We start from the raw sequence: 18,966 nt of genomic DNA, 5'->3' as shown, positions 1-18,966 counted from the left end.
GGTAGAAGCATATTCTGTGATTTGAATAGGAAAAATATAACATATCAAGGTCTAAGTTATTTGTGGAATGTTTTCTCCTATTGGTATATTTTCCATCTGTGTGGTATACAGTGTCAGTGTTCTTAAAGGGTAAAATTAGTCTAGGCTATGAGTGCAAACTCGAGAGAGAGACTGTGTTTGAATCTAAGCTCTGTCATTTACTTTCTGTGTGCAAGTTGCTGAGCCCCTCCGTGCCTCCATTTTGTCATCCATAAAATGACAAGATTGTGGTGAGGATTAATGAATTAGTATAAATGAACTGCTCAAATGAGGCTAGGAACAGAGTGAGCACCTGGTGTTTCTGTGGTTCCTGTGACAGAGGCAACAGTGCCTGCACTGTTCCTCCTTTCTCTTGTCATGCTATCATTAATATCACTTTTATTATTACTAAAAACATCTTTCAAGAGTTACTAAAAACACCTTCTGTGATTCTGTCTTTTGGATAACATTGCATACGTGCCCTGAAGTTAACCCTAGAATAGAAATACCTGTATAATGAGAAACATTACCCTAGCTGCAAGGAAATTTACAATTGTTTCTGTGGTTGACTTTCTGCTCCGTTTTTCAAATTATTCACTGACTTAAAGAAGTACCTAAAAAACTATGGAAAATTAGGTTGTTGGTTTTTGTTTGTTTGTTTGGTTGGTTGGTTGGATTTTTACTAAATATTATACACAGGTAAATTTATATGACATTCAGCATGGTGTCATTTTTATGTAATCAGTAAAGAACTGAAGATCAAATATGAAATGAAGACTTTTCATAGCATAAGTGTAGCAAAAATTGTGCTGATTCACTTTGGAAGAAGTTAGATTCTTTTTTTTTTTTTAAATGTTGTTCGATTACCTTTACATGTCTCAGTATAACTAAGATAACATTATACATGTGCAGTTGCTGGGACAGTGTATGCCTGTGGTAAATTTGCATAGATACTGCCAACTTGCACTCCAACAAGGTCATGCAGAATTACACTTTGAAGTTTTCTTTTCACCACCCCTTGCTAGCATAGTCCTCTCCATGTCCAAAGAGAATTCCTGTTAAGCCTTAGGTTCTGACTCTCTCTGAGAGGTGTTACAATAGAAGACAGCAGAGAACCACTGACTTAATACCTTCTCCTCACCCTCTCCTTCCAAACTCTAAATTACCTTCATTATTATGGCCTTGGATTTTTTTTTATTCTTTTTTAACTTAAAAAAAATTTTTTTAATAAACATATAATGTATTTTTATCCCCAGGGGTACAGGTCTGTGAATCGCCAGGTTTACACATTTCACAGCACTCATCATAGCACATGCACTCCCCAATGTCCATCCTCACCACCCTCTCCCATCCCCCCTCCCCCCCAGCAACCCTCAGTCTGTTTTTTGAAATTGAGTCTTTTATGGTTTGTCTCCCTCCCAATCCCACCTTCTTTCATTTTTTCTTTTCCTACCCCGCAACCCCCCCACATTGCATTTCCACTTCCTCGTATCAGGGAGATCGTATGATAGTTGTCTTTCTCTGATTGACTTATTTCACTAAGCATAATACCATCTAGTTCCATCCATGTCATTGCAAATGGCAAGATTTCATTTCTTTTGATGGCTGCATAGTATTCCATTGTGTATATATACCACATCTTCTTTATCCATTCATCTATTGATGGACATCTAGGTTCTTTCCATGGTTTGGCTATTGTGGACATTGCTGCTATAAACATTCGGGTGCACGTGCCCCTTTGGAGCACCACGTTTGTATCTTTAGCATATATACCCAGTAGTGCAATTGCTGGGTAATAGGGTAGCTCTATTTTCAGTTTTTTGAGAAACCTCCACACTGTTTTCCAGAGTGGTTGCACCAGCTTGCATTCCCACCAACATTGTAAGAGAGTTCCCCTCTCTCCGCATCCTTGCCAGCTTCTGTCATTTCTTGACTTGTTAATTTTAGCCATTCTGACTGGTGTGAGGTGGTATCTCATTGTGGTTTTGATTTGTATTTCCCTGATGCCAAGTTATGTGGATGATTTTTTCATGTGTCTGTTGGCCATCTGGATGTCTTCTTTGCAGAAGTGTCTGTTCATGTCCTCTGCCCATTTCTTGATTGGGTTATTTGTTCTTTGGCTGTTGAGTTTGCTAAGCTCTTTATAGATTTTGGATACTAGCCCTTTATCTGATATGTTGTTTGCAAATATCTTCTCCCATTCTGTCAGTTGTCTTTTGGTTTTTTTCACTGTTTTCTTTGCTGTGCAAAAGCTTTTGATCTTGATGAAATCCCAATAGTTTATTTTTGCCCTTGCTTCGGTTGTCTTTGGCGAAGTTCCTAGGAAGAGGTTGCTGTGGTTGAGGTCAAAGAGGTTGCTGCCTGTGTTCTTCTCAAGGATTTTGATGGATTCCTTTCTCACATTGAGGTCCCTCATCCATTTTGAGTCTATTTTTGTGTGTGGTGTAAGGAAATGGTCCAATTTCATTTTTCTGCATGTGGCTGTCCATTTTTCCCAGAACCATTTGTTGAAGAGGCTGTCTTTTTTCCATTGGACATTCTTTCCTGCTTTGTCGAAGATTAGTTGACCATAGAGTTGAGTGTCTATTTCTGGGCTCTCTATTCTGTTCCATTGATCTATGTGTCTGTTTTTGTGCCAGTACCATACTGTCTTGATGATGATAGCTTTGTAATAGAGCTTGAAGAGTGGAATTGTGATGCCACCAACGTTGGCTTTCTTTTTCAATATCCCTTTGGCTATTCGAGGTCTTTTCTGGTTCCATATAAATTTTAGGATTGTTTGTTCTATTTCTTTGAAAAAAAAAATGGATGGGATTTTGATAGGGGTTGCATTAAATGTGTTTTGCATTAAATGTGATTGCTTTAGGTAGAATAGACATTTTCACAATATTTGTTCTTCCAATCCATGAGCATAGAACATTATTTTATTTCTGTGTGTCTTCCTCAATTTCTTTCATGAGTACTTTATAGCTTTCTGAGTATAGATTCTTTGCCTCTTTGATTAGTTTTATTCCTAGGTATCTTATGGTTTGGGGAGCAATTGTAAGGTGGACTGACTCCTTAATTTCTCTTTCTTCTGTCTTGTTGTTAATGTAAAGAAATCCATTTAATTTCTAGGCATTGACTTTATATTCTGACACTTTACTGAATTCCTGTACAAGTTCTAGCAGTTTTGGAGTGGAGTCTTTTGGGTTTTCCACATATAGTATCATATCATCTGCGAAGAGTGATAGTTTGATTTCTTCTTTGCCAATTTGGATGCTTTTAATTTCTTTTTGTTGTCTGATTGCTGAGGCTAGGACTTCTAGTACTATGTTGAACCTCAGTGGTGATAACGGACATCTTTGCCGTGTTCCTGACCTTAGCGGAGAAGCTTTCAGTTTTTCTCCATTGAGAATGATATTTGCAGTGGGTTTTTCATAGATGGCTTTGATAATATTGAGGTATGTGACCTCTATCCCTATACTTTGAAGAGTTTTGATCAGGAAGGGATGATGCACTTTTTCAAATGCTTTTTCAGCATCTATTGAGAGTATCATATGGTTCTTATTCTTCCTTTTATTAATGTATAGTATCACATTGATTGATTTGCAGATGTTGAACCAAACTTACAGCCCTGGAATAAATCCCACTTGGTCGTGGTGAATAATTCTTTTAATGTACTGTTGGATCCTATTGGCCAGTATTTTGGTGATAATTTTCGCATCTGTGTTCCAAGGATATTGATCTATAATTCTTTTTTTTGATGGGATCCTTGTCTGGTTTGGGGATCAAGGTGATGCTGGCCTCATAAAATGATTTTGGAAGTTTTCCTTCCTTTTCTATTTTTTGGAACAGTTTCAGGAGAATAGGAATTAGTTCTTCTTTAAATGTTTGGTAGAATTCCCCTGGGAAGCCGTCTGGCCCTGGGCTTTTGTTTGTTTGGAGATTTTTGATGACTGTTTCAATCTCCTTACTGGTTATGGGTCTGTTCAGGTTTTCTATTTCTTCCTGGTTCAGTTGTGGTAGTTTATATGTCTCTAGAAATGTATCCATTTCTTTCAGATTGTCAAATTTGTTGGCGTAGAGTTGCTCATAGTATGTTCTTATAATTGTTTGTATTTCTTTGGTGTTTGTGTGATCTCTCCTCTTTCATTCATGATTTTATTTATTTGGGTCCTTTCTCTTTTTGATAAGTCTGGCCAGGGTTTATCAATCTTATTAATTCTTTTAAAGAACCAGCTCCTAGTTTTGTTGATTTGTTCTATTGTTTTTTTAGTTTCTATTTCATTGATTTCTGCTCTGATCTTTAGGATTTCTCTTCTCCTGCTGGGTTTAGGCTTTCTTTGTTGTTCTTTCTCCAGCTCCTTTAGGTGTAGGGTTAGGTTGTGTATTGGAGAACTTTCTTGTTTCTTGAGAAAGGCTTGTATTGCTATATATTTTCCTCTCAGGACTGCCTTTGTTGTGTCCCACAGATTTTGAACTGTTGTGTTTTCATTATTATTTGTTTCCATGAATTTTTTCAGTTCCTCTTTAATTTCCTGGTTGACCCATTCATTCTTTAGAAGGATGCTGTTTAGTCTCCATGTATTTGGGTTCTTTCCAAATTTCCTCTTGTGATTGAATTCTAGCTTCAGAGCATTGTGGTCTGAAAATATGCAGGGAATGATCCCAGTCTTTTGATACCGGTTGAGACCTGATTTATGACCCAGGATGTGATCTATTCTGGAGAATGTTCCATGTGCACTAGAGAAGAATGTATATTCTGTTGCTTTGGGATGGAATGTTCTGAATATATCTGTGATGTCCATCTGGCCCAGTGTGTCATTTAAGGCCTTTATTTCCTTGTTGATCTTTTGCTTAGATAATCTGTTCATTTCAGTGAGGGGAGTGTTAAAGTCCCCTACTAGTATTGTATTATTGTCGATGTATTTCTTTGATTTTGTTATTAATTGGTTTATATAGTTGGCTGCTCCCATGTTAGGGGCATAGGTATTTAAAATTATTAGGTCTTATTGTTGGACAGAACCTTTGAGTATGATATAGTGTCCTTCCTCATCTCTTATTATAGTCTTTCGCTTAAAATCTAATTGATCTGATATAAGGATTGCTACCCCAGCTTTCTTCTGATGTCCATTAGCATGGTACATTGTTTTCCACCCCCTCACTTTAATTTTGGAGGTGTCTTCAGGTCTAAAATGAGTCTCTTGTAGGCAGCATATAGATGGGTTTTGTTTTTTAATCCATTCTGATACCCTGTGTCTTTTGATTGGGTCAGTTAGCCCATTAACTTTAAGGGTAACTATTGAGAGATATGAATTTAGTGACATTGTATTTCCTGTAAGGTGACTGTTACTGTATATTGTCTCTGTTTCTTTCTGATCTACTACTTTTAGGGTCTCTCTTTGCTAGAGGACCCCTTTCAATATTTCTTATAGAGCTGGTTTGGTGTTTTCAAATTCTTTCAGTTTTTGTTTGTCCTGGAAGCTTTTTATCTCTCCTTCTATATTCAATGATAGCCTAGCTGGATATAGTATTCTTGGCTGCATGTTTTTCTCGTTTAGTGCTCTGAATATATCATGCCAGTTCTTTCTGGCCTGCCAGATCTCTGTGGGTAGGTCTGCTGCCAATCTAATGTTTTTACCCTTGTATGTTACAGACTTCTTTTCCTGGGCTGCTTTCTGGATTTTCTCTTTGTCACTAAGACTTATAAATTTTACTATCAGGTGATGAGGTGTGGACCTATTTTTATTGATTTTGAGGGGCGTTCTTAGCATCTCCTGGATTTTAAGGTTTGTTCCCTTTGCCATATTAGGGAAATTCTCTACAATAATTATCTCAAATATACCTTCTTCTCCCCTCTCTCTTTCGTCTTCTTCTGGAATCCCAATTATTCTAATGTTGTGTCATCTTATGGTATCACTTATCTCTTGAATTCTGTCCTTGTGGTCCAGTATTTGTTTGTCTCTCTTTTGCTCAGCTTCTTTATTCTCTGTCATTTGGTCTTCTATGTCACTAATTCTTTCTTCTGCCTTATTTATCTTAGCAGTAATAGCTTCCATTTTTGATTGCACCTCATTAATAGCTTTTTAAATTTCAAATTGGTTAGATTTTAGTTCTTTTATTTCTCCAGAAAGGGTTTTTATCTCTCTGGAGAGGGTTTCTCTAATATCTTCTATGCCTTTTTTGAGCCTGGCTAGAACCTTGAGAATTGTCATTCTGAACTCTAGGTCTGTCATATTACCAATGTCTGTATTGATTAGGTCCCCAGCCTTTGGTACTGACTCTTAATTCTTTTTTTTTGTGGTGAGTTTTTCCGTGTCATCATTTTGCCCAGATAAGATTTGCTTTCTCCTCCTCTGGAATTCTGCTGTTTTCCTTGGTGGTCTTGGCTGGGTTTCTTGTTGATCTTCTTGGAGAGGGGCGTGTTGTTGATTCTCAAGTGTCTTTGCCCCAGGTAGAATTGCACCACCCTTAGCAGGAGCCAGGCTACGTAATCCGCTGGGGTTTGCTTACGGGAGCTTTTGTTTCCTGAGCACTTTCCGTAGAGTTCTGGAGGACGGGAATGAAGATGGTGGCCTCCCAGTCTCTGGCCCGGAGGAGCCGAGAGCTCGGTGTCCCGCTCCTCAGTGCACCCTCAGAGAAAAGCGCCCAACTGCCCCTGTCTCCCTGGCCTCCTGTCGCGCTTGGAGGAAATCGCTCAATCGGTCGCACTTGGAGAAAAGCGCCTGGTTGCTTCCGTCTGCATGGCCTCTGGCCATGTTCCACACTCACCCAGCCTGTGACCGGTTCAAGGTAACCCCGAGCTGAGAGCTCACCCCCAGCTTTGTCGCTGTAGCCGGCTTCCCTGCTCTAACACCTGCGAGCTCTGTGACACTCAGACACCCCCATCCTTCTATGACCCCGCGGGACCTGATGTTATGCTGACCCCGTGTGGGCTCCCCCCCCCCCCCACCGCGGTTTAGCCTCTGGAGCGATGTTCCTCTGTGGAGCATACTTTTAAAAGTCCTGATTTTGTCGCCCTTGGATTTTATCCATAGTTGCCACAAGGAGCTACCAGGTGGAAGGGGATTCCAGTACAACAGTATAACAGCAGTTGAAGCCATTGCTTTCATGTTGCTTAGCACCCCATGAAAAATGCTCTGTCTCAGAAATCTATCAGAATTTAGTATCAGCACTTTGATACTTAACACTTTGTCTCCCCTTCATGAATTGGTTGCCTTTCTTGAGAGAATGTAAATACATTATTTTGAGACCAGCTTTATTGAACATAATTTACATGCTATATCTTAACATATTCAAAGTTTAAATGCAGTGGTTTCTAATTTATTCACAGATTTGGATAACCATCACCACAATCAATTTTAGAATATTTTCATCACCCTTCAAAAACCTCATGCCCAGTTACTCCCAAATCACTTCAGCCTTTCCCACAACACTGGATACTTGTTAATCTACTTTCTATCCCTGTAGATTTGCCTATTCTGGACATTTCATATACCTTGAATCATATAATACCTGCCCTTTGCACCCTGTTTTCAAGGTTCACTGATGTATCATAATTCTTTTTATGGTCAAAAAACAGTGCATTGTATGTATATACCACATTTGATTTTTCCATTTATCTGGTGATGGACATTGGGATTGTTTCTATTACTTTGCTTTTATGAATAATGCTGCTTTGAACTTTCATGTACAAGTTATTGCTTGACATTTGTTTTAATTTCTCCTGGGTATATACCTAGGGGTAGAATTGCTGAGTCATTTGGTAACTCTGTGTTTAACATTTTGAGTAATTCCAGAGTGTTTTCTAAAGTAACTGTACCGTAATGCATTCTATCTAACAATGTATGAGGATTCCAGTTTCTCTGCATCCTCTCCAACCATTGTTCTTGTCTGCTTTTTGATAATAAGCATCCTAATGAATATGAAGTGGTATCTCATTGTGATTTTGATAAGCATTTCTCAAATGACTTAATGTTATTGAGCATCTTTTCCTGAGCTTACTGGTAATTTGTGTATTTTGGGGGGAAGTGTCAGTTTGGGTACTGTGGCCATTTTTAAATTGCATTCTCTTTTTTATTGAGTCACAAGATTTTTTATATATATTCAAGACAGAAGTCCTTTACAAGGTACATGATTTGTAGATATTTTCTCCCATTCTGTGGGCTGTTATTTTACTCTTTTCATTGTGTCCTTTGAGGTCCACAAGGTTATAATTTGACAAAGTTCAATTTATCTCATCTCTTCTTTGTTACTTATGTTTTCATTTTGTAGTTTTGGCCTTCTTGAATGAGTTTGAAAGTATTTTCCCTACTGTTTTGGAAAAGTGTGTGAAAGATTGATTTTACTTCTTCTTTAACTGTTTGGTAGAATTCCCTAATGAAGCCATCATGTTCTGGGCTTTTGTTTTTTTGTTTGTTTTTCCAGGGTCTCAGTCACTTGTTATAAATCTGTTTATCGGGGTGCCTGGGTAGCTCGGTTGGTTAAACATCTGCCTTTGGCTCAAGTCATGATCTCAGGGTCCTGGAATTGAGCCCTGTGTTTCTCTGCTTAGTGGGGAGTCTGCTTCTCCCTCTCATTCTCACTCTCCCTCTGTGTGCTCTCTCTCAAATACATAATTAAAATCTTTAAAAATAAATAAATAAATATAATTTATATTAGGTTATCTAAATTATTGGCATACATTTGTTCATGGTATTATCATATACTCCTAAAGGTCAGTGATAATGTTTGTAACTTCCATTCCTGATTTAATAATTTGAGTCTTCTTTTTTTATTGTTCAGTCTAGCTAAAGTTTTGTCCACTTTTTAAAAATTAAGATGTAAAGATAAGTTACTGATTTGAAGTTTTTCTTCTGTTTAATATAGGCATTTATAGCTCCAGATTTTCCTCTGAGCATTGATTTAGCTACATCCACAAGTTTTGGTATATTGTATCTTCATTTTCAATCATCTCATCAGAACATGTATTAGAAACTATTTTCTAATTTCCCATTTGTTTTCTTCTTTGACCCATTGGTTATTTAGAAGTGTGTTAATTTCCATGTATTTGTGAATTTCTAAAATTTCTTCCTATTGACTGATTTCTAATTTTATTCTATTGTGGTCAGAATCATACTTTGTATAATTTTAACTCTTTAACTCTTTAAATTTATTGAGTATTGTTCTATGGCCTAGCATATGGAAGATACTCTGTGTACATTGAGGAGGATATATATTGTGCTCTTGTTGGATGAAGTATTCTGTTGCTATTAGGTCAAGTTGGTTTATAGTGTAAAGATGAATTTTTGACAATGTCCTTTCTCTTCTTTTTTTTTCAGCTGATGAATTAATCAGCCCTAAAGACATTGATCCTGTCCAGCGCTATGTCCCACTACAGAATCAGCGTAACGTGAGCATGAGGTTTTCCAATCAAGTAAAGAGATTTTTTTTTCTTAATTTAGACTCATCTAGAGACATTTAAAGATTAATTTTAAAAGAAATTTTATTCTTAATGGGTTTTTGTTTCTTTTTCTGAGGGCAAGGCTTTTCTCTTTTCTGGTTAATTAAGATTTACTTGTGGTAAAAGATTACTTGTTAATGAAGAAGTATGAGTCAGATATGTCAACAGGATGTCTTCCAGGCAGGCATTTTCATCTTCACAGTGGTTGAGTTTAAGGTGTTAAATGCCTTCAGGAGGATACAATATGTATGTGTGGGCAAGAGGATATATGTGGGGGAAGTAGGTTCCCATGAAAGGCCCTTGCTTAATGTCTGTCCATTTCTATGTCTCTGTGACAGGACTGAGTGACTGACCGAGTTTTCTTAGTATTTGGTGACATGTTGAGTGAAGGAATAATTTAAAATTTTTTACACTTAGTAGCTATGGATCCAGACTGTGTTGTGTCAACAAAATAAGTGTTTGCAGGATCAGCAAGATTGATGTTGATTTGAGCAAACCCTCAAGTATTAAATGATACCAGTAATGAGGACTGTTAAAATGAGAATGTTGTGGATTCAGGAAACTGCCTGAGGAGAAAGGGAATGAACCTGAGTGTGTGCCTGGGATTCCAAGCAGTTTACATTGATTTAATAAGAATCACAGCACTTCCAGAAGATATGCTTATAAAATCAAAATGCTTCTTTTGGGGTGCTGGGTGGCTCAGTTGGTTAAGTTTCCAGTTCTTGATCTCAGCTCAGTCTTTACCATGGTTGTGAGTTTGAGCCCTGCAGTGGGCTCCATGCTGGTCTTAACAAAAACATACCTACTTAAAAAACAAAATAAAACAAAACCCCAAATGCTCCTCTTATTAAAAAAAAAATATATATATATATATACACACACACACACTCACACACATACATACATACATACATATATATAATACACACACACACATAAACATACACAAATAAATCCTTGTTTTGATGAAAGTAAAGGAGAGCCAACTAGGTCCTTTGGATTCTGTGACACTATTTCTCTGTTTATTTTGCTGGTCTTCAACAAAACATGTAATTACTCTGAATGGTTTATAGACGAGAAGTTATTGAGAAGTTATTTGGGAGACTTATAAATAAAAGTTAAGATTTTCTCAAGAACATGAAATCCCTATGTTAATATGTATTAGAAATTTTTCACTGGCCTGTTGACTCCTGTATAAGGTGAGGATTTGGCCTTTATCTTAGTTACTACTAGTGTCAGTGCAGTACAAGGATACATTCTGTACAAATCTGAGATATGAATTTTACTTGAAGAAACGGTAAAATAAGGAATACATTTAACTTCCTATTACCCAGTGCTGTGACTCTTGAGCCATTTTTAGACTAGTGTGTGTATCATTTACATAGCATTTCACATGTGCTACCCACTTCTGTAGGGTAATGAAATCACAAATACTTTTCTAGAAAATAAAGTAATAGATTACAGATTTGAGTTGTGGGGATAGGAACCAGAGAGCATCAAAGCACATAACTAACAAAATCAACAATTTAAACAGTTATATAAGGAAGGCTGTGGCTCTGTGTAATATTTGACAGGCAGAGTGCTTCCAACTCTTTCTCTCCCATTCAAGAAAGCTTATTAGAGTACAAGTGAGTGAGAGTTAATTTTATAGGTTTATTTTTTATTTGAAATCATTTTCTGATGCTGCTACTAAATTATCTATGCCCTGCTCCCCAGGTGGAGCCACATCCTACGTCAGAGACTTACTATAGGTTAAGGACAAGGGCTTCTCTCTTTCAGTTTCATGAGGATTAAATCTGTGCAGAGTTGTGTACAGTTTCTGAGAAAGAGATAATAGGAGGATTGGCAGCAGAAAATTGCTAGGAGCCATCATGCCCCACCCTGTTGCAGCTTGGTTGTAGTGATATATAAAGTAGTGAGGTGCCTTTGCCACTTTCTTGGCCATTTAAGCAGTAGCCAGGACCAGATATGACTTTGTCTGTTGCTGGGACTGGGTAGCATTGATTGATAAAATACAGAAGTCAGACGTAGACCTCTCCTTAAAATATTGATGTTAGAGACCTCTTGGTCATTATTATTATTATTATTATTATTATGTAAGACTTTATTTATTTGAGAGAGAGAGAGAGCAGGGGAGAGGAAGAAGCATGATCCCCAGTGAGCAGGGAACCCAGCATGGGGCTTGATCCCAGAACCCTGGGATCCTGACCTGAACCAAAGGCAGACACTTAACGAACTGAGCCACCCAGGAACCTCTCTCTTGGTTATATTGACCAGGTCAGACTTTGCAATTAACTTACTGTGGGGATTCACCAGGTGCTTTAAACCCTACTAAACAGTGGGAAAAATAGAGAAGAGTAGTAAAGTTCAGATAATTTCTGGAAGTGAGAAAAGTCCCTGACTTTAAAGGAAGATATGTCAGAGGTCCCCGTTTATCCTTTGCCTCAGTGATTGAGTACATGAACTCAAAGGATTTAGAAGCCCTGATACTTAACAGTTATGGTTTATTACAGGGAAAGGATGCAAGATAAAATCAGCAAAGGCACTCAGGGCAAGTCTTGAGGAAACCAGGCATAAGCTTCCTAATGTCCATTCCCAGTGGAATCATGTGAGATACAATTACCAGCAACGATGTGTGAAAACACATGCAAAGTGTTGCCAACCAATACTTGCTCAAGCTTGAGTGTCCAAGGTTTTTATTGACAATCAGTCATGTAGGCATGTAGCACCTGCATGATTGACCCTGGTTATTCAAGCTCTAGCTCCTTAGAGGTAAAAACAAAACAAAACAACAACAACAACTATAAAAAAAAAAAAAAAAAAAAAAAAAACCACACACAGATGTTCACCATAAATCACATTGTTAGTGATAAACCTGGACAAACTGGTACCGTATGGTCCATGGCCTTAATTAAGCATGCAAAAACACATACCTGACAGATCCTTCCAAGAAGCCAGCCAAGGCTCCATCCTGCAAATATCCCTTTCTTGGGATTGTTCAGAGTTTGAACAGCCCAGGTGTGCTGAATCAATGTATTCCTCTACAGAAAGGTATGGCAGAAGGAAGTTTCTAGACTCTAGAAAGCAAGGAGAGTGCCATAACTGTATAATTGTCCACTCCTTCAAGTATACATAAGGCTATTTGCAAAATGTGGTATTGTCTTGGGATGACCTTCCTCACTACTCTGTCACTAGTCAGAAATTGCTGTTTTCTTTTGATGTTACTTAGAGAATAAAACAAATCCCCTTTTATAAGTCAGTTTAGAGGAGTAGAAAGAAAAGTATTGTAAACAACAGCAGATATACTTTATAGTATTGTGAGATTTTGACCCTACCCCCAGAAAAACCTCCAAAACCTACCTTTTGGAGATCTTCAAATGTAAGTTCCTAGGGACCAGAGAACATGTTTCATTTATTTTTGTAGCTTTAGTACCTGTGATAGTATCATAACACCTATTATATAGAAGGTAGTCAGTGTTTAACTTGAATGTTTGAGTATACTTGAAGGTATGTGTGGGAGGAAGGAATGTCATGGGAAATAGTGGACTTCTCATGCAAATGTCTCTAAATTTACATCCTAACATCTTTCCTAATATTTAAGCTTGAATTTCCAACTACTTGGTGATCATGTCTCCACAGATCTAGTATTTAAAATCCAACATTTCTGAGTATATACTTATCTCCAGCTCATCTAGTTGTAGACATTAAATATGTACAGGTTTTGCATGTCGATCATATCTCATAAAGTTGTTGAAAAATAAACCATATCTTTTTTTTAAAACATATTCTTTTAAATGAATTCCAAAATTTTTAAAAAATTTTATTTTAACTCTAATTAGTTAATATATGGTGTTATATTAGTTTCAGGTGTGCAATATGGTAATTCAGCATTTCTGTAGATCACCTAGTGCTCATCACAGCAGGTGCCCTCCTTAATTTTTGTCACCAATTTAACCCATCCCCCACTCTCCACTCTGGTAACCATCAGATTGTTTTCTATAATTAAAAGTCTGTTTCTTGCTTTGACTCTCTTTTTTGCTCTCATTTTTTTTCCTTTGCTTGTGTGTTTTGTTTCTTAAATTCTACATATCGGTGAAATCATATGGTATTTGTCTTTCTCTGACTTATTTCATGTAGCATTTTATTGTCCAGCTCCACCCATGTCAGTGCAAATGGCAAGATTTCATTCTTTTTTATGGCTGAATAGTATTCAATTGTGTATATACACCACATCCTATTTTTCCATTCATCAGTCAATGGACACATGGACTACTTCCATAATTTGGCTGCTGTAAATAATGGTGCTATTACATAGGGGGACATGTATCCCTTTGAATTAGTGTTTTTGTATTCCTTGGGTAAATACCTAATAGTGAAATTGCTGAATCATAAGGTAGTTCTGTTTTTAACTTTTTAAGGACACTCCACACTGTTTTCCAGAGTGGCTACACCAGTTTGCATTCCCACCAACAGTGCATGAGTGTTTCTTTCCCACCACATCTTCACTAACACCTGTTGTTTATTGTGTTTTTTATTTTATCCATTCTGACAGGTGTGAGGTGATATCTCATTGTAGTTTTGATGTGCATGTCCCTGATGAGCAAAAACAAATTTCTAATACCAAATGTGTTATCTTCTCTCTTCACATCTGCCCTTCTTCCCATATTGCTTGTCTTTGGATAAGGACATTGCTTTCAGTGGTCCCTTCTCATGCCAGTAGCTCTTCTGTTCAGATGGGTCTCATATTGGCTCTGCCTTCACAGTAGCATTCATATTTGTCTCTCCATATTTAGCCCCATTGCCACGTACCACTTCGACTTCATTACAACTCAGTGGCATGGTTTTAATATTCTCTCTCTGACTCCAGCCTCTCTGTTTTTTCTCTGTGCTTGAGAATACATGATCTTATAAAGTTGGGTCCATTAGTGGAATTTCCTGCTTAAAAGCTTCCATGGTGGGGCACCTGGGTGGTGTAGTCAGGCAAGCATCCGACTCTTGGTTTCGGCGTAGGTCATGATCTCAGGGTTGTGAGATACAGCCCCATGTCAGGCTATGGACTACGTGTGCACTTTCCTTCAGATTCTCTCTCCCTCTCCCTGAGTGTTCTCCCAAATTTCTGAATAATGTAGATGTAACTCTTTTTGCTTGATATTTTACTTTTGTAGAGTTTCTGTTGTTTGTTTGTAAGGGGTATACCTCAACCGCCCATCCATCTTAATCTCCTAATATGGAGTAGTAATTTTTAATTCTTTTATTTATCACTTTTGCTAACTATATATTTTAATGAAACTATATTTTTGGGATCACATCCTTGTGATGTGATCTTGTCTTTATTTTTGGTGTCCTAAAATTTCTATTTTTGTGTGGATCTTGTTTTCATTTTCTCTGCTTGGCACTTGGGCCCTTTCAGTTTGTGACTTTCTTCAGTGATGGAAAATTTTCTTAAATTATTACTTTCTTTTTCTATTCTTTCTGTTAGGATTCCTTTATTAGTCAGATCCTAGTCCTCCAGGAAGGATCCCCTGAATCTCTTCCCTTTTTCTTTTTTTAGATGGTTTCTGTTTCTTTTGTTTGGTTGGTTGGTTGGTTTGCTTTTTGGATTTTTTTTTTCCTATATTCAGAGACTCTTCCTTAACTTTTTGTTCCAGCTCTTCTGCTGAAATTTTTTCAAAGTCATATTTTTAATTTCTAATAGTTCATCTTTGTTCTCTAATTATTCCTTTTGTAGCTTTCTGGTTTTTTATTTAAAATTATTATCACAATTGTTGACAAAATTACACAATCAAAAAATCTTGAGGTGTCAATTTAATAAAAATTTTAATCTCACTATGGTTGTTCAGCACAGTACTACAAGTCCTAGCAACAGCAATCAGATAACAAAAAGAAAGAAAAAGGTAGGTATTCAGATCGGCAAAGAAGAAGTCAAATTCTCTCTCTTCGCAAATGACATGATACTTTACATAGAAAACCCAAAAGACTCCACCCCTAAATTACTAGAACTCGTACAGCGATTCAGTAATGTGGCAGGATACAGATTAATTGCTCTCCTAATCACTAACAATGTAACTGTAGAAAAGAAATTAGGAAATTGATTCCATTTTTAATAGCACCCAATACCATATGATACCTTGGAATAAACCCAACCAAAGACATGAAGGATCTATACTCTAGAAACTACAGAATACTTACGAAAAAAAAATGAAGGAAGACAAAAAAAGGTGGAAAAACATTTCATGCTCATGCGTTGGAAGAATAAACATTGTTAAATGTCTATGCTGCCCAGAGCAACCTATACTTTCAGTGCCATCCCGATCAAAATAACAATGGCATTTTTCAAAATGCTGGAAAAAACAATCCTAAAATTTGTATGGAACCAGAAAGACCCTGAATCGTCAAGGAAATGTTGAAAAAGAAAAAGCTGGGGTTGTCACGTTGTCTGATTTCAAGGTGTGATCACCAAGACAGCATGGTATTGGCACAAAAACACACATAGATCAATGGAACAGAATAAGGAGCCCAGGTATGAACCCTGAACTTTATGGTCAACTAATCTTCGATAAAGCAGGAAAAAATATCCAATGGGAAAAAGATAATCTCTTCAATAAATGGTGCTGGGAAAATTGGACAACTATATAAGAAGAATGAAACTTGACCATTCACGTAAATCACATACAAAGATAAACTCTAAAAGGATGAAAGGCCTCAATGTGAGACAGGAATCCATCAAGTCCTAGAGGAGAACATAGGCAGTAACCTCTTTGACATCAGCCACAGCAACTTCTTTCAAGACACATCTCCAAAGGCAAGGGAAACAAAAGCAAAAATGAACTTTTGGAACTTCAACAAGATAAAAATCTTCTGTACAGCAAAAGAAACAGTCAACAAAACAAAGAGGCAACCCATGGAATGGGAAAAGATGTTCGCAAATGACACTACAGACAAAGGACTGATATCCAAACTCAACACCCAAAGAACAAATAGTCCAGTCAAGAAATAGTCAGAAGACATGAACAGGCACTTCTTCAAAGAAGACATACCAATGGCTAACAGACACATGAAAAAATGTTCATCATCATTAGCCATTGGGGAAATTCAAATCAAAACCACATTGAGATACCACCTTACACCAGTTAGAATGGCAAAAATCGACAAAGCAAAAAACCGCAAATGTTGGAGAGGTTGTAGAGAAAGGGAAACCCTCTTACACTGTTGGTGGGAATGCAAATCAGTGCAGCCACTTTGGAAAACTGTGGAGGTTCCTCAAAAAGTTAAAAAAAAGAGCTGCCCTATGACCAGCAATTGCACTATTAGGTATTTACCCCAAAGATACAGATGTAGTAAAAAGAAGGGCCACATGCACCCCAACACTCATAGCAGCAAGGTGCACAACAGCCAAACTGTGGAAAGAGCCAAGATGCCTTTCAACGGATGAGTGGATAGACGATATGGTATATATTTATAATAGAATATTACTCAGCCATCAAAAAGGATGAATACCCAACTTTTGCATCAACATGGACAAAAGGAGGTGGAGATTTGGCTAAGTGAAATAATTCAAGTAGAGAAAGTCAATTATCACATGGTTTCACTTATTTGTGGAACATAAGGAATAGCATGGAGGACATTAGGAGAAGGAAGGGAAGATGAAGTGGGGGAAATCAGAGGGGGAGACAAACCCCGGGAGACTGTGGACTCCAGGAAACAAAATGAGGGTTTTAGAGGGGAGACGGGTGGGGGGATGGGTTAGCCCAGTGTTGGGTATTCAGGAGGGTATATATTGCATGGAGCGCTGGATGTTATATGCCAACAATGAATCATGGAACACTATATCAACAACTAATAATGTATGGTGACTAAGAGAACATAGTAAAAAAATGAATTAAAAAATTTTTAACTTAAAATAAAAGGATTTTATTTATTTATTTGACAGAGAGAGAGAAAGAGGGAGGGAGAGAGAACACAAGCAGGGGGAGTGGCAGACGGAGAAAGATAAGCAGGTTCCCTGCAGAGCAAGGACCCAGATGTGGGGCTTGATCCCAGGGCCCTGGGATCATGACCTGAGCCTAAGGCAGACCGCTTAAATGACTGAACAACCTAGGTGCCCCCCAAGTTTTTTAACTTTTAATTTTGAATAATTATAGGTCCACAAGAAATTGCAAAGAAATACCCAGAGAGAGCTTTTGAATTCTGCACTAGCATTCCACAACGTTAACATCTTATGTGACTATAGTACAACCTGAAAAACAGAAAACTGATGTTGATACAATTCATAGAGCTTATTCACATTTTATCAGTTATACATATACTCATTCGTGTTTGTGTGTGTATAGCTCTGTCCATTTTGATTACATGTGTAACTTTGTGTAACTACCACCACAGTCAATATACTACAATGTACCATCACCATATTATCCTAAGACTTCCTTGTGTTACCCTTTTATAGCCACTGCTCCTTCACTGCTCTCCTCAACCCTAGGTAACCACTAATCTGTTTTCCATTTTATAATTTTGTCATTTCACAAATGTTATATAAATGGAACTATATGGTATATAACCTTTTGAATTGGCTTTCTTCCCTCAGCCTAATTCCAAAGAGATAGATCCAAGTTACTGCATATAACAAGTTTGTTCTCCTGTATTGCCGAGTAGTTTTTCATAGTATGACCATACCATTGTTTAACCTTTCATCTGTTGAAGGACATCTTGTGGATTACTTAAAATTTTTTTAGAATTCAATTTTGATTTACTTAAAATGTTATTTAGTATATTGATTTTTAAATTTTTCTTAGTGATTTCTCCAGGAATTACCACATACATTGTTATCTAAAGTCCCCCTGGTGTCAGTATTTTTCTTTGAGTGAAGTGTAGAAACCTTACTTCCATTTAGTTTTTGTTCCTTTTTTACTTTTTAAATATATTTTTAAAAGTATTTCCTCTGCATTTATTGAGTAGCATATGATTGTGTGAAAAGTTTTGCTTCAACCATAAAATTTTATTGGAGGCATTCAATCGATAAAAGTCTATTGTGCTTATCTCAACTTTTACCATCCCCTTGTTCTTTTCTTTCTGAATATCCCAGCCTTTTTCTGTTATCATTTTATTTCTGTTTAATGCTCTTTTTTAAGAGCTGAACATAATTCTTAGTTTTCCTCTGTCTGATAATGTCCTTATTTCCCTTTCATTCCAAAAGGTACTTTTGTTAGTCACAGAATTTTTTTTTTTTTAAATTTTTTTTTTTTTTATTTATTTATCAGAGAGAGAGAGAAGGGGAGAGAGTGAGCACAGGCAGACAGAATGGCAGGCAGAGGCAGAGGGAGAAGCAGGCTCCCCGCGGAGCAAGGAGCCCGATGTGGGACTCGATCCCAGGACGCTGGGATCATGACCTGAGCCGAAGGCAGCTGCTTAACCAACTGAGCCACCCAGGCGTCCCAGTCACAGAATTTTTTGATTGACAGTTGTTTTCTTTTAGCACTGAGAGATATTATGCTACTTTTTCTGGCCTCCTAGTTTCAGATGATAAACCC

The 18,966-nt window shown here is 37.3% G+C and overlaps 1 protein-coding gene across 1 annotated transcript in view; it reads left to right on the top strand.

Moving 5' to 3' along the window:
* PHKB (phosphorylase kinase regulatory subunit beta) overlaps window positions 1–18,966 on the top strand; it is a 238,868-nt gene that overhangs the window by 141,885 nt on the left and 78,017 nt on the right. The window contains exon 15 of the mRNA XM_059152026.1: window positions 9,321–9,415. Coding sequence (XP_059008009.1) covers window positions 9,321–9,415 — 95 coding nt within the window. The remainder of the gene's footprint in view (window positions 1–9,320; window positions 9,416–18,966) is intronic.

The sequence above is a fragment of the Mustela lutreola genome, chromosome 16 (assembly GCF_030435805.1).
Source record: "Mustela lutreola isolate mMusLut2 chromosome 16, mMusLut2.pri, whole genome shotgun sequence".
Lineage (NCBI taxonomy): Eukaryota > Metazoa > Chordata > Mammalia > Carnivora > Mustelidae > Mustela > Mustela lutreola.
This window is presented reverse-complemented; position numbering and strand designations above follow the sequence as displayed.